This window comes from Schistocerca nitens, chromosome 4 (genome assembly GCF_023898315.1).
Source record: "Schistocerca nitens isolate TAMUIC-IGC-003100 chromosome 4, iqSchNite1.1, whole genome shotgun sequence".
NCBI classification, from domain to species: Eukaryota; Metazoa; Arthropoda; class Insecta; order Orthoptera; family Acrididae; genus Schistocerca; species Schistocerca nitens.
In genome coordinates, this window is record NC_064617.1 from 777,049,881 (window position 1) to 777,065,841 (window position 15,961).

The window sequence follows — 15,961 nt, forward strand, 5'->3', positions numbered from 1 at the left end:
TACAGACACAAGCAGACATATGTAAAGGTTTGGGAAGAGATGTCAGTCGAGGCGGAAGTACAGAGTCAAAGATGTTGTTGAATGACAGGTGCGGTATGAGCGGCGGCAACATATGTCTGCTTGTGTCTGTATATGTGCGGATGGATATGTGTGTGTGTGTGTGTGCGAGTGTATACCTGTCCCTTTTTCCCCCTAAGGTAAGTCTTTCTGCTCCCGGGATTGGAATGACTCCTTACCCTCTCCCTTAAAACCCACATCCTTTTGTCTTTCCCTCTCCTTCCCTCTTTCCTGATGAAGCAACCATGGGTTGCGAAAGCTTGAAGTTTGTGTGTGTGTTTGTTAGTATGTCTATCAACATACCAACGCCTTTGTTTGGTAAGTTACATCATCTTTGTTTTTCAGACAACACTACATACACAGTTTGCCAAGGTAATCCCATTCCTGATCTCCAGGCAGAGCTTCAAGGAATCCTCAGAACCTTAGGCCCCCTACAAAACCTTTCACCTGACTCCATCAACCTCCTGACCCCACTGACACCTCGCACTCCTACCTTCTACCTACTTCCTAAAATTCACAAACCCAAACATCCCGGCCGCCCCGTTGTAGCTGGTTACCAAGCCCCCACAGAACGTATCTCTGCCTACGTAGATCAACACCTTCAACCCATTGCATGCAGTCTCCCATCCATCATCAAAGACACCAACAACTTTCTCGAACACCTGGAATCCTTACCCAGTCTGTTACCCCCGGAAACCATCCTTGTAACCATTGATGCCACTTCCCTATACACAAATATCCTGCACATCCAGGGCCTCACTGCAATGGAGCACTTCCTTTCATGCCAATCACCTGCCACCCTACCTAAAACCTCTTTCCTCATTACCTTAGCCAGCTTCATCCTGACCCACAACTTCTTCACTTTTGAAGGCCAGACATACCAACAATTAAAGGGAACAGCCATGGGTACCAGGATGGCCCCCTCGTATGCCAACCTATTTATGAGTCGCTTAGAGGAAGCCTTCTTGGTTACCCAGGCCTGCCAACCCAAAGTTTGGTACAGATTCATTAATGACATCTTCATGATCAGGACTCACAGTGAAGAAGAAAGTGCTGGCAGGTTGATAGACACACAAACAACCATAAACATACACACAAAATTCAAGCTTTCGCAACCAACAGTTGCTTCATCAGGAAAGAGGGAAGGAGAGGGAAAGACGAAAGGATGTGGGTTTTAAGCGAGAGGGTAAGGAGTCATTCCAATCCCAGGAGCGGAAAGACTTACCTTAGGGGGAAAAAGGACAGGTATACACTCGCACACACGCACATTTGGGATATGTGCGACTGCTGGAAAGCCTCTGTGCGCGCTTGAATCTCTCTAATTTTACATTTGTGATCTCTTCGGGAGGTATAAGTAGGGGGAAGCAAAATATTTGATACCTGGTCCACAAACACACCCTCTCGAAACCTGGACAGCAAGCTACACCGCAATGCAGAGCGCCTCTCTTGCAGAGTCTGCCACTTGAGTTTGCTAAACATCTCCGTAACCCTATCACGCTTACCAAATAACCCTGTGACGAAACACGCCGCTCTTCTTTGGATCTTATCTATCTCTTCTGTCAACCAGACCTGGTACGGATCCCACACTGATGAGCAATACTCAAGTATAGGCCGAATGAGTGTTTTGTAAGCCACCGCCTTTGTTGATGGACTACATTTTCTAAGGACTCTCCCAATGAATCTCAACCTGGCACCCACCTTACCAACAATTATTTTCATGTGATCATTTTACTTCAAATCATTCCGTACGCATACTCCCAGATTTTTTACAGAAGTAACTGCTACCAGTGTTTGTTCTGCTATTATATAATCATACAATAAAGGATCCTTCTTTCTATGTATTCGCAATACATTACATTTGTCTATGTTAAGGGTCAGTTGCCACTCCCTGCACCAAGTGCCTATCCGCTGCAGATCTTCCTGCATTTCGCTGCAATTTTCTAATGCTGCAACTTCTCTGTATACTGCAGCATCATCCACGAAAAGCCACATGGAACTTCCGACACTATATACTAGGTCATTTATATATATTGTGAAAAGCAATGGTCCCATAACACTCCCCTGTGGTACGCCTCATACCCTCCACACAAGTTTCTGCGCCCTCTGTCCTATCACAAACTCCCAATTCATGTCCCCTCACCCTCAATGTGTGTTGCTCTGTGCCAATGCACCCACCACTCTTTTTCCTTCTCTGCTTCTCCCCTTTGCTGCCGCCCTACCTTCCTACACTTTGCCTGGCAGCTTTATCGTACCACCTTCTAGTCCCTGCACACTCCACCAGACAGCGCTCTTCTCTCTCACCCATATGTACCCTGTCACCCCTCTCCCTTCCCTGTTTGACTACAGATTGTTGCTTTTGTCCGATGCAACACTCACAGTCTATCCAGAGCGGCCGGAGATGGCGGTCATGTGGGCATCAGGCGAGGCTGTGTGTGTGAATGTGTGTGTGTGTGTGTTTTCCTTTCCTTTCCTTTGTTAATAAGACTAGCTGAAAGCTCAGTGGGTAACAACCTTCTTGTTGTGCCTGTCCGCAACTCAATGTGTCACTATTACAGTGAGTGCTGTAACTGCGATCGGGACAGTGCGGGGCTGAAATGATGGAAAGCGTGGCGGAACCCGCAGATAGGTCCGTGAACAACAACACTACAGGAGAGGATGGACATGACCACCGAAGGACAGAACGAACAACAACAAGATCGAACAACGGAGTCACAAGGAAACCTAACAAACATGTCCAATCGTACACAGAACAAGTAAGTAAGCTGTCTAATGTGAGGCAATGTGTCAACAGACGTACGCGAGATTAGACTGGCTGGCTGAGTGAGAGGCAGGTGGGAGCACCGCTATTGGCCATTGGAACCATGTGATCCACTGTGGCGCCCTCACACTAAAAGCCGGCCAGGAGGCGCGCGCCGCCACAGCTTATGGCGTGATGGTGCAGAGACCTCTAGGGGTCTTCGACGTCCATGATGCCTGGCACGGATTCAAATTCCGCGGTGCGCAGTACCAGATCCCTCCCCCCTGAAACTTGCGCGCAGGGCGGCGTTCCAACCCTTTCAGTGTCTGCACTGACATCACATGCCACCCATGTGGTGCGATGATCGTGGCGGGTGTCCAGCCCGCGTTGCGCCCGTACCTGCGGGCCCACACGGCTGTGCCAGGGGCATACCGCTGCGAGGGCCGGGAGTGAGGGTGGGAGGAGGATGGCATCAGCAAATGGAGCAGGGTCTGCGGCTGTCACCCATGAAGGAGCTCTGGCGGACTGCATCCGTCAATTGGCGAAGTGCGATAGGTGCTCAAAAACAGGGTGAGGGCCGACGTGGTTGGAGATGTGTCGACCGCCTTAGTCAACTGGTGTTTAAAAGTGCGAACAAGCCTCTCCGCCGTGCTATTGGACGAAGGGTGGAAAGGGGGGGCTACGGATATGTTTGATACCGTTGGCCTGACAGAAGTCATGGAAGGAGGATGCTGTGAATTGGGGACCATTATCGGAGACCAACGTGTGTGGCAGGCCCTCAATGGCGAGAACCTGGGCCAGGGCTGTGAGTGTAGCCTCCGTGGTGGTGGATGCCATGCGAACAACATGTGGGTATTTGGAGTAGGCATCAACGATGAGTAACCACATGGACACCAAAAACGGGCCCGCAAAATCGATATGGATGTGATCCCAGGGTTGGCGAGGCACAAGCCAGATGCAAACGACTGAGGGGGGCTTGCCTGGTGACGCACACAGACAGTGCACCCATGGACCAGGCGCTCAATATTGCCATCGATGCTGGGCCAATACACATGCTGGCGAGCCAAAACTTTCATACGGGACATACCCCAGTGCCCATGGTGTAACAAACTGAGCACCCGAAGCCGCAGTTCTGGAGGGATGACCACCCGGTGGGCATCTGACTCCTTGGCCAACAGGAGGACATCATCGACCACGGAGAGCCTGTGGGACAGGTGGTGCCAGGGGCTGAAATCAGACTGCATCTGACGAGTAACGTAAGATGGCCATCCATGGACCATGTAGTTGAGAACCTGCCGCAAGACAGGGTCACAGCGGGTAGCCGCAGCAATGTGAGCAGCCATAAGACGCAGACCGTCCAGCGCATCCTAGCGGGCGGAATCAATGTGAAAGCAGAGGACCTCCTGTTGGTCAAAGGCAGGATCGGGGCCTGCTGGGAGCCGTGACAAAGCGTCCGCATTAGCATGGTGGGCAGTGGGCTTATACCGGCTGGTGTAAGCGTAATTATGTAAAAACAATGCCCAGCGCTGGAGACGTTGAGCCGTCCGCTCTGGAAGGTGAGAGTGGGGTCCAAAAAGTGTAACCAAGGGTTTATGGTCTGTCAGGAGGGTGAACTTTGCCCCAAAGAGATAGGTGTGAAATGTTTGGATGGCAAACACGATCGCCAGGGCCTCCTTTTCAGTCTGGGAGTAGTTCCATTGTGCTGGGGTCAACGTCTTTGAGGCATAAGCAATGGGCTGTTCGGAGCCATTGGCATCCCGGTGTGCGAGGACGGGCCCAATGCCGTATGCCGACGCATCAGCTGTCACAACCAAGGGGCGGCCCAGAGAGAAGGGAGTAAGGCAAGGGGCGGACTTCAGCATCGCCTTTAAACGGAGAAAAACCTGATCACAGGCAGGAGTCTACACAAAAGGTACCCCTTTGCGATGCAAGTGACTGAGGGGTTGAACAACGGAGGCAGCCTGGGGCAAGAACTTTAAATAATAAGTAACCTTGCCCAAAAACACCTGCAGTTCAGATAAGTCCTTGGGACATTACGACCCGAAGGGTGAATGCCATCTTTGCTAAGAAAGTGGCCTAAGTATTTCACTTCTGGTTGAAAAAAACAACACTTGTCCAGCCGACAGCATAGACCAGCAGACTGCAGAGCGTGAAATAAGGTGCTGAGGCTTTGCAAATGTTCCTGGTGGGAACACCTGGTGACCAAGATGTCATCCACATAATTCGCACAGGCAGGGATAGGCTGTGTAAGCTGTTCCAGGAATCACTGGAAAATGGCCGGCGCCGAAGAGACACCAAAGGGAAGGCACTTGTATTTATACAATCTGAAAGGTGTGTTGATAACCATGATGTTCTGGGATTCGGCATCCAAGGGCAACTGGTGGTACGCCTCAGCCAGGTCGATCTTGGAAAAATACTCTCCCCCGGCAAGCTTGGCAAGAAGGTCTTCCTGTCAGGGAATGGGATAAGTGTCAATGAGGGACTGGGCATTGACTGTAGCACCAAAGTCCCCACACAGCCGAAGGGACCCATTGGGTTTCTGTATGACCATCAGTGGTGTCGCCCATGCACTGTAAGTTACAGGCTCCAGCACGCCAGCGACCTGGAGCCGATCAAGTTTCTGCTTGACCACTGGCCATAAGGCCACTGGAAGGGGCCGGGCCCGGAAAAAGCAAGGCTGTGCATCCGGCCGTAGGGTGATGTGTGCCTGAAAGCCGGAAGCACATCCGAGATCCGGTGCAAACAACGACGCAAAAGCAGAGCACAGATCATCCAAGTCCTGAAAGGGAACAGCCGTGGAAATGACCTTAACTTCGTCGGAAATTGAAAAGCCAAACAGTTGAAACACATCCAGGCCAAAAATATTCAAAGCCGACGGATGGTCGACAAGAAAGAGGGTAAGGAGCCGGGGAACATGCTTGTACGTCGCCTGGACGACGAACTGCCCACGAAGTTGAATGGAACCGTCTCCGTAGGCGACCAAACGGCGAGAGGGAGGCAACAACGCAGGAGAGCCTAGCCGGGTATATGTCGCCATATTAATCAGGGAGACGGTGGTCCCAGTGTCAACCTGAAAACTGACACCCTCTGTGAAAATGCGGAGCAAGAGGAATGCTTCCGCACTGATCCTGTGGGACGACCGACTGCAGAGCATGGACGGTATCTTGAGGCCCAGGAGGGGCATGACTGGATCGAGTCGAGAGACTACGACAAACCGATCGGATGTGGCCCTCCTTGTTACACAGCGTGCATGTTTTCCAATGCTGGGGACAAACAGTCCACGAATGGGCAGTAAAGCACTGTGGACAAGATGGAAGTGGGCCGTGCAACCGGCGATGAGGGGTGACCGAAGGCGCCGATGCCATAGAGACGTCGTACAAAGAGGAGTTCCGACGATGCTGGCCTCTGTTGGCCGGGCCACATCGACGTCGTGAGGATAGAACCTGCCATGACGCCGCAATCGCTGACACCTGCAGTCGCGCCGTAAGATGCTCATTAGCCGCTTGAGCAATTTCAAAGGAGTGGGCAATGTGGAGAATCTTTTCCAAGGAGGGGTTGTTGAGTTTCAACATCGCAGTATGGACCTCAGGATTGGGAGCCAGTTGAACCACCACATCCCAGATCAGGGAGTCTGCATACGAAGCCTTACACTGCTGATTGGTGCACATAAAATCACATCGACGGCTGAGACCCTGCAAGTCCGTGACCCAGGAATGATACGATTGACCAGGCTGTTTATGGTATTGGTGGTACTCCAGCCTAGAGGCGACCACATGGTAGCGCTGGGAATAATAGTTTGTCAGCAAAAGGCACATCTCCTGGAAAGAGAGAGCCACAGGATCGGACAACGGTGCCAACTTGCAGCGAAGAAAGAATGTGTCCGGAGAGGCCCAAGACAAACACAATGACCACTGCAAGGAGTTGTCAGTGACTTGAAAAGCCGTGAAATGTTGTTTCAGCTGGTGTAAGTAGGTTTCCTAGTTCTCTTTAGCATCATTAAAGGGTGGAAACGATGATGGACGCGGGAAAGCATCGGACAACTGAGGACTCTGAAGCTGTTGCGGTAATGCATCCTGGGCATCGACTTTGTCCGTCAGCAACTGCAGCGACTTTTGTAAGATGTCTAGATGTCTAACTGGAGCTGCTGCTGCTGCATGAGCTGCTGCTGTTGCTCCAGCACACACACCAACTTCGCCTCCATACCAACAATGACCACCATTTACCTTGCCTCCAAAATGTTGTAACTGCGACCACGATGGTCGCGGGGTTGAAATGACGGAAAGTGAGGCGGGACCCGCAAAGAGGCCCACGAACAACAACACAACAGCAGAGAATGGACACGACCACCGAAGGACAGAACGAACAACAACAACAAGATCGAACAACAGAGTCACAAGGAAACCTAACAAACACGTCCACTCGTACACAGAACAAGTAAGTAAGCTGTCTAATGTGAGGCGATGTGTCAACAGATGTACGCGAGATTAGACTGGCTGGCTGAGTGAGAGGCAGGCGGGAGCACCGCTATTGGCCGTTGGAACCATGTGTTCCACTGTGGTGCCCTCATTCTAAAAGCGGGCCAGGAGGCGCGTGCCGCCACAGCTTATGGCGCGATGGTGCAGAGACCTCTAAGGGTCTTCGACGTCCATGATGTCTGGCGCGGATTCAAATTCCGCGGCGTGTGGTACCAGAGTGAGTAGCAATCTATCCTTTTCATAATTATTGATATTTCAATGTGTACTTTACCTTGTTTGATTCTTTACACTTTCCTGTGTGGCACTGCAACAATGTACAACTAGACTGGCGCAACTGCAAATATCAGTTTATATCCCATTAAAGTTACCTGAAAAACTGACATCAAGTAGGAAATCAAATTAGAACAAACAATGAGCAGAAGTTGATGGGTTTCTTCTATGGAGCTTATATATAAAAGGAAGAGCATGCAGTAAACACCGGGTGACACTGATAAAAGTGGCCTATCCATTTCTACCCAAAACTATTTCTCATTTAGATCCTCTTAGCACAGCTTCTGAGTGATTTATTAATAACTTTGTTGGTATTTGTACCTGGTGTAGTGATGTCACAAATATGAATGGAAAGAACAGCAAAACAGAACTAACATACTAATACACTGCAAGAGATCTATTGGCTCATTTACTTTGCAAAAACACAATTCAATACTGGTCAACAACTGCAGTCATTTCATAAACAACACCAGTTCATATTTCGATGGTGGGCAATGAAAACTCCATCTGTCTGAGAAAACAAGCAATTCCGGCAACCAGTAACTTCGAAATCAAAAAGAGATTTCAAAGTGCATGTATTTCTCTAATCTGTTAGTGACTGCTTCTACTATACAGTTACATGTTTAGCAACTTTCTGTATCACTTTATACTATATTTTTAGAAGCCATATTTGCATCACCCGAAAAATTTAACAAAATGGAGTTGGAGGTTTTCACTGCCTGCCATAAATAATTTCGCCCAGGTTAGGACAGCTCTTTCTATATCAGGAATATCACCTTTGTAAGTGACACTGGGGGCTGTCAGCACGGCCTGTGCCCCATACTCTTGTTCTAACCTCTGGCTGAAAACTTCTAAATGAAGCAGCCCAAGGAAACCCAGCCGCCAACCCTGCCCTAAAGCAGGACTGCAAACAAAAAACATTTATCAATATTTGGTGTAGACATAAGTAATTTGTAATATGATAAAAGTCTTCTATTTCTGCTTTGTCAACTGTGTATGAATAATACAAATTATATCGGATCTACTTAATTTGAATCAAATGTAAGTGCAGTGAAAACATGTAGGCAACTGTACCTAGAATCCACAGACACAGAAACAGCTGGGTCATTAAGAACAAGTTTCTCAATAGCTCCTCTCAGAGCAACATGTTGTGACTGATCCATTGGATAAACTCCAGCAAAAACCATGGGCTGTGCTGGCTTGAATCCTTCAATAGGTTCTACAGTCATATCCTTTAAATGAAATGTATCACCTATATGAGCTTCTTTAGTGGACCGCATGTTACATGTTGTAAATCCAACCTGTCCAGCCGCTCTGTCAACAAACAGGAAGAAAGAAAAATATTTCAAAAAAATAAATTTACTATAGGAATAACTGGAGAACACTATCCTCCAACATAACAGTTGTTTTACTTTAGAAATCAAAAGCCTCAGATTACAGGGCAGCGTTAAATATATGAGCTGTGAGTTTGAGATAGATAAGCTTGTCCTGAAAATTGATTTGAAGGAAGTAAGAAGCTTGGCACACAGACTTAAAATTATCTGGAAACAAGTTCAGTGAAATAATGTTAAAGCCACAACCAGGCAAATGCAGAGGGGAAATAAAGGAGCGACCTACCCCGCATCAGCCAGGTGACTGGGTACTGCTGTGGAATCCAGCGATTAAGAAGAGAAGGACACATCCCCTTGTGAAGGTCTGTACCAGATAATACGTTTGATGGTTGGTTAGTTGATTTGGGAGAAGGGACCAAACAGCGAGGTCATCGGTTCCATTGGATTAGGGAAGGATGGGGAAGGAAGTCGGCCATGTCTTCAAAGGAACCATCCTGGCATTTGCCTGAAATAATTTAGGGAAATCACGGAAAACCTAAATCAGGATCACCAGACTCAGGTTTGAACTGTCGTCTTCCGAATGCGAGTCCAGTGAGCTAACCACTGCGCCACCTCACTCGGTCTACGTTTGATGTCTACTATTACTGCAGAGATACAGCTGTCTGACCACCCAGTGATCACTCATTTTGATAGTCTAAAACCTTATTAGGGAAATGTGCCATCCCCACCTGCTGCTGCAGTAGAGCTGCACCGAGACAAACCATGAACTGTTAAAATAGTGTCTAAGAGGAAGAAACCACCACCCCCATCATGACCCAGATTAGCTGTATGTTCTAAGCATTCTTATGTACTGTGGTCACATGACTAGGAGCAGCTTATTGTCCTAATTAATAATGACCTGCACTATTATTCTCTAGAAACTCATGACTGGTGAGACATGGCTGGCATGCACTGAGTTTTCTAACCAGTCACAATAATACTTCTTTTTCGTTTTCCTGCTATGGCCTTCTCTACCCCCTATCATCTTTTCCCTTGGCATTACTTCAGCGAAGACCACCAGTTTGGCATTATGAATCTGCAATTACTTAAATGGTTTTGCTGTGGGTAACTTTTGTTGCAAACGCACTGATTTCTTACACTCTTGGATATGGTCATTACCAATATTCTTCTGTATGCCACACAGAAGTCACCCTCATTCTGCCAACAGCCTTGTCAAAGAGGGCAAAGGAACAGACAGAGGTTCAGGGCACTCTCTTGTCCTTGGCATGGGAAACTGCCCCTAAAGGTGGAAGAATCAGCAATGATCAATGGCATGAGGATGCAGAAGGCAATGTAAACCACTGCATTAAAGACATGTATTGCGTATTCACAGGACATATGGCCTGTAATTGGAAAAGTATCATGACGATGTCTCCACTGGCAAAAGATTCTGGAACAGTCCCCCATTTGGATCTCCAGGAGGGGACTGCCAAGAGGGAGGTGACCATGAGAAAAAGACTGAATAGCCAATGGAAGGATAACCTTCTACAAGTCAGGGCATGGAATGTCAGACACTTGGAATGTGGGAGGTAAGCTGGAAAATCAGAAAAGGTAAATTCAAAGGATTGATCCAGATATAGTAGGGGCCAGTGGGGTAAAAAGGAAAGAAGACAAGGACTTCTGGTGAGATAAATATAGGGTAATATCAACAGCAGCAGAAAATGGTGTAACAGGAATACGATTCATTATGAATAGGAAGGTAGGGCACAGAGTGTGTTACTGTGAACAGTTTAGTGATGGGGTTGTTCTTATCAGAATCGATAGCAAACAAACATCGACAACTATAGTTCAGGTATATATGCTGATGTCGCAAGATGAAGATGAAGAGATAGAGAAGGTATTTGAGGATATTGAAAGAGTAATACAGTACATAAGGGTAGATGAAAATCTAATAGTCAGATGTTCAAATGTGTGTGAAATCTTATGGGACTTAACTGCTAAGGTCATCAGTCCCTAAGCTTATACACTACTTAACCTAAATTATCTTAAGGACAAACACACACACCCATGCCCAAGGGAGGACTCGAACCTCCGCTGGGACCAGCCACACAGTTCATGACTGCAGCGCCTTACACCGCTCGGCTAATCCCGCGCGGCATCAAATAGTCATGGAGGACTGGAATGCAGTTGTAGGGGAAGGAGTAGAAGAAAAGGTTACCGGAGAATATGGACTTGGGGTAAGGAATGAGAGAGGAGAAACACTGACTTCTGTAATAAGTTTCAGCTAGTAATAGCGAGTACTCACAAGAATCACAAGAGGAGAAGGCATTCTTGGAAAGGGCTGGGTGATGCGGGAAGATTTCAGTTAGATTACATCATGTCAGACAGAGATTTCATAATCAGATACTGTATTGTAAGGGATACACAGGTGCCGATATAGACTCAGATAACAATGTGGTAGTGATGAAGAGTATGCTGAAGTTTAAGGGATTAGTCAGCAAGAATCAATCCACAAAGATGTGGGAGAAGTACTAAGGAATGATGAGTAACACTTGACGTTTTCTACGGCTCTAGATACAGCAACAAGGAATAGCTCAGTAGGCAATACAGTTGGAGAGGAATGGACATCTCTAAAAAAGGGCAATCACACAAGTTGGAAAGAAAAACATAGGTGCAAAGAAAGTAGCTGCGAAGAAACCATGGGTAACAGAAGAAATATTTCAGTTGATCTACGGAAGAAGGAAGTACAAAACCCAGGGAAATTCAGAAATACAGAAGTACAAGTTGCTGAGGAATGAAATAAATAGGAAGTGCAAAGAAGCTAAGATGAAATGGCTACATCAAAAATGTGAAGAAATCAAAAAAGAAATGATTGTTCGAAGGACTGACTGAGTGTATACGAAAGTCAAAGCAACCTTCAGTGCAATTTAAAGCAAGGGTGGTAACATTCAGAGTGCAACAGGAATTCCACTGTTAAATGAAGAGGAGAGAGCGGATGGGTGGGAAGAGAACATTGAAGGCCTCTATGTGGGGGAAGATTTGTCTGATGTGATAGAAGAAGAAACAAGAGTCAATTTATAGGAGACAGGGGATCCAATATTAGAATCAGAATTTAAGGGCGCTTTGGAGGACCTACAAACAAATAAGGCAGAAGGGACAGATAACATTCCATCAGAATTTCTAAAGTCATTGGGGAAGTGGCAACAAAATGATTATCCATGTTGGTGTGTAGAATGTATGAGTCTGGCAACATACCATCTGATTTTCAGAAAAATATCATCCACACAATTCTGAAGACTGTAAGAGCTGATAGATGCAAGAATCATCACACAATCAGCTTCAGAGCTCACGCATCAAAGTTGCTGACAAGAATAATGTACAGAAGAATGGAAGAAGATTGAGGATGTGTTAGATGATGATTAGTTTGGTTTTGGGAAAGATAAAGACACCAGAGAGGCAATTCTGACTTTGAGGTTGATAAAGGAAGCAAGACTAAAGAAAAATCAAGACATGCTAATAGGATTTGTTGACCTGGAAAAAGCGTTAAACAATGTAAAGTGGTGCAAGATGTTTGAAATTCTGAGAAAAATAGGGGTAAGCTATAGGGAGAGACAGGTAAAACACATTATACACAAGAGCCAAGAGGGAATAACAAGAGTGGATGACCAAGAGTGAAGTGCTCAGATTAAAAAGGGTGTAAGACAAGGATGTAGTCTTTCACTCCTACTGTTCAATCTGTTCATTGTAGAAGCAATGATGTAAATAAAAGAAAGGTTCAGGAGTGGACTTAAAATTCAAGGTGAAATGATATCAATGATACGATTCGCTGATGACATTGCTATCCTGAGTGAAAGTGAAAAAGAATCACATGATCTGCTGAATGGAATAAACAGTCTAATGAGTACAGAATATGGACTGAGAGTAAACCAAAGAGAGACAAAAGTAAGAGAAATAACACAAATGAGAAAAGCAAGAAACTTACCATCAGGACTGATGGTCACATAATAAATGAAGTTAAGGAATTCTGCTACCTAGGCAGCAAAATAACCAATGATGGATGGAGCAAGGACAACATGAAAAGCAGACTAGCATTGGCAAAAAGGACATTCCTTGCCAAGAGAAGTCTACTAGCATCAAACATAGGCCTTAATTTGAGAGCACAGCATTGTATGGTAGTGAAACATGGACTGTGGCAAAACAGGAACAGAAGAGAATCAAAGCATTTGAGATGTGGTGCTACAGACAAATGTTGAAAATTAAGTGAACAGAAAGGGTAAGGAATGAGGAGGTTCTGTGCAGAATCGGAGAGTAAAGGAATATTTGGAAAACACTGACAAGGAGAAGGGGCAGGATGATACGACATCTGTTAAGATGTCAGGGAATGATTTCCATGGTACTAGAGGGAGCTGTACAGGGCAAAAACTGTACAGGGAGGCAGAGACTGGGATACATCCAGCAAATAGTTGAGGACATAGGTTGCAAGTGCTACTCTGAGATGAAGAGGTTGGCACAGGAGAGGAATTCCTGGCAGACTGTAAAAAACCAGTCACAGTCAGACTGACGACTAAAAAAAGAGTGCTGCACTGCCTCACCCTGCTGTGCTGCAGCACTCACTTGTGGCATATGGATCGCTTACAATTATGTTGTACCTTTATTTTTCAGCTTTTATGTAATTTTAGGTTGTTAAAGTAGACATGGAGGAACTGACAGCAGAGACCATTCCCTTTTCATCAAAACATTTGTAAGAGTATGTTTTGTGCTTTATCTGCTTATGCTGCCATGGAGGTACCCCATTGGGAAGCAATTATAGCACCTTACTTATACTTTTACAGGCCACACTATATTTTCCCCCAGATTTTGATTTAAGAATGTTTATACAGTAATGTAGACTTCAAAAAAGCTTCTGATCGCATCCACAGATCTTCTATGCTGGAATATTAAGAAATTTTGAATTTCATCCCAAATTAATAAAAATGATAAAATTAACCCTTCACCAAGTCCAAAGTAAAATTCAGAGAACTATCTGAGCCATTTACAATTAAAACAGGGGTAAGACAAGGAGATGGTCTATCACCATTGCTCTTCAACTGTGCTCTTGAATACTAGATGAGAGAATAGTACAAAGAGAATCCTAAAAACATAACAATTGAAACCAAGAAAGATGATATAAACCTAAATTGTTTGGGATTTGCAGATGACTTGGCATTAAATGGCTCTGAGGGCTATGGTACTTAACATCGGAGGTCATCAGTCCCCTAGAAATTAGAACTACTTCAACCTAACCAATCTAAGGACATCACACACATCCATGCCTGAGGCAGGATTTGAACCTGCGACCGTAGCAGTTGCGCGGTTCCGAACTGACTTGACATTACTAACTAATAATGTACAAGAAGCTAGAAATCAAATAATGAGCCTGCAAAATATAGTGCAAAAGTAGGACTCCAGATATCTTTCGAAAAGACTGAGATGATGCTAACAGACCCGCTAGTAATAGACCATGTAACAGTACACAATAGAAAAACTAAAATAGTGAAGCAATTTAAATATCTGGAGAGATTATAACACACAACTTGGATGAAAAACCTGTTTGGCAAGAAAGAACCAATAAAATGATAAAAGCTCAGAAACTAACATGGTCTACATACAATAAGAAATGTCTGTCAATTCAAACAAAATTAAAACACTACAAGGCAGTGGTTCAGTCAGAGGTAACATACGCAAGCGAGACTCTTTTTTAAAGTCACTCAGAGAAACAGAGTCAACAAAATACTAAAAGTAGAGAGAAGAATAGCTAGAACACACATAAATAAATAAAAAACCAGAAGGAAGGACAATGGCGGATAGTGCCGAATGAAGTAGTATACAGGGAACTGGAGTGCATCACAGATACTATACATAAAAAGAGGATTTCTTTCTTTGGCCACATAATGAGGACACCAGAAACCAGATTAGCAAGAAAAATTATGCAGAAACTGTGGAATCTGAAGCAACAAGTAGGATGGATAAAGGAAATTAAAGAGGATATGGGAGAACTAGATATAACCTCGGATGATCTGCAAAACAAGACAGAAAATCTCAAGAAACTGAAAGACAGGAAAATAAGATTTAAACCAAAGTAGACAAACGACACACAATGAAAAGGGTATTTACATATGAGGAAAGACAGGAAAGATCAGAAGGAATGAAAGGTACTGGGCAGTTAAGAAAGAATGAAACGTGTGATTACTGAAGAAGAGGACCAGGAAACGATTGATTAAAGTGGTCCAATGAGGCCGTAAAAGCAAATAATAATAATAATAATAATAATAATAATAATAATAATTCACCCCGTGGAGGCCCGGGAAAAGAATAGGCCTCCGGTATGTTCTGCCAGTCGTAAAAGGCGACGAAAAGAACAAACCACTAATAGGGCTAACCCCCCTTTTAGTGTGATTACTTGGTTCAGGACAGAACTAAAGAAGCCTCGGACAAGCGCCGTCATGGTCGGGGACGGCGTTTGAACCCTATGCCCGCCCACAATGGTAATGACACTGCTAGCCAACTGGAAAATGATTTAAATCCAAATAGAGGTGTTTTGCAGGATATGCTTCCTGCAACCACCCTAGAAGGAAAACAAAGACAGAGGATGAGATGGTCAGATGAAGTTAATCGACACCTCATGTTCTGTTATTACCAAGCAACAAATCTAGGAACCAACACAACTGGATACAGATCACAAGTATACACAACATTTATTACCAGATACCCAGAATTAAAATTTTTAACAGAACAACGTCTAGCTGATCAGATTCGTGTAATAATAAAAAATAACAGGATACCCCAGTCAGAATTAGAAAACATCAAACAACAAGTACAACAAATACTGGAACAAAATAATGTGCAATTAGAAGAAGAAGAAAATACAGTAATGGACTCAAACATCCCAGAGCAAACAAACAAAGAACAACACGCATCAATTAAACAATCAGAGGAAAATGAAATTTTAAGACAGCCACCAGAACAAGCACAAATAGAACACGAAGTGACACACATGTTAGATATAGAAGAAAAATTTCAGTTGACATATACAGAATACAAAGACACAAATACAGACATTAGACCATTCTTGC

The 15,961-nt window shown here is 45.1% G+C and overlaps 1 protein-coding gene across 4 annotated transcripts in view; it reads right to left on the minus strand.

Moving 5' to 3' along the window:
• The window catches only part of LOC126253131 (translation factor GUF1 homolog, mitochondrial), a 159,577-nt gene that overhangs the window by 75,132 nt on the left and 68,484 nt on the right, over positions 1-15,961 (minus strand). For all 4 annotated transcript variants that reach the window (XM_049954265.1, XM_049954268.1, XM_049954266.1 and 1 more), the window contains exons 4-5: positions 8,614-8,853; positions 8,316-8,443 (exon numbers count right to left, since the gene is read on the minus strand). In XM_049954265.1, coding sequence (XP_049810222.1) covers positions 8,316-8,443; positions 8,614-8,853 — 368 coding nt within the window. The remainder of the gene's footprint in view (positions 1-8,315; positions 8,444-8,613; positions 8,854-15,961) is intronic.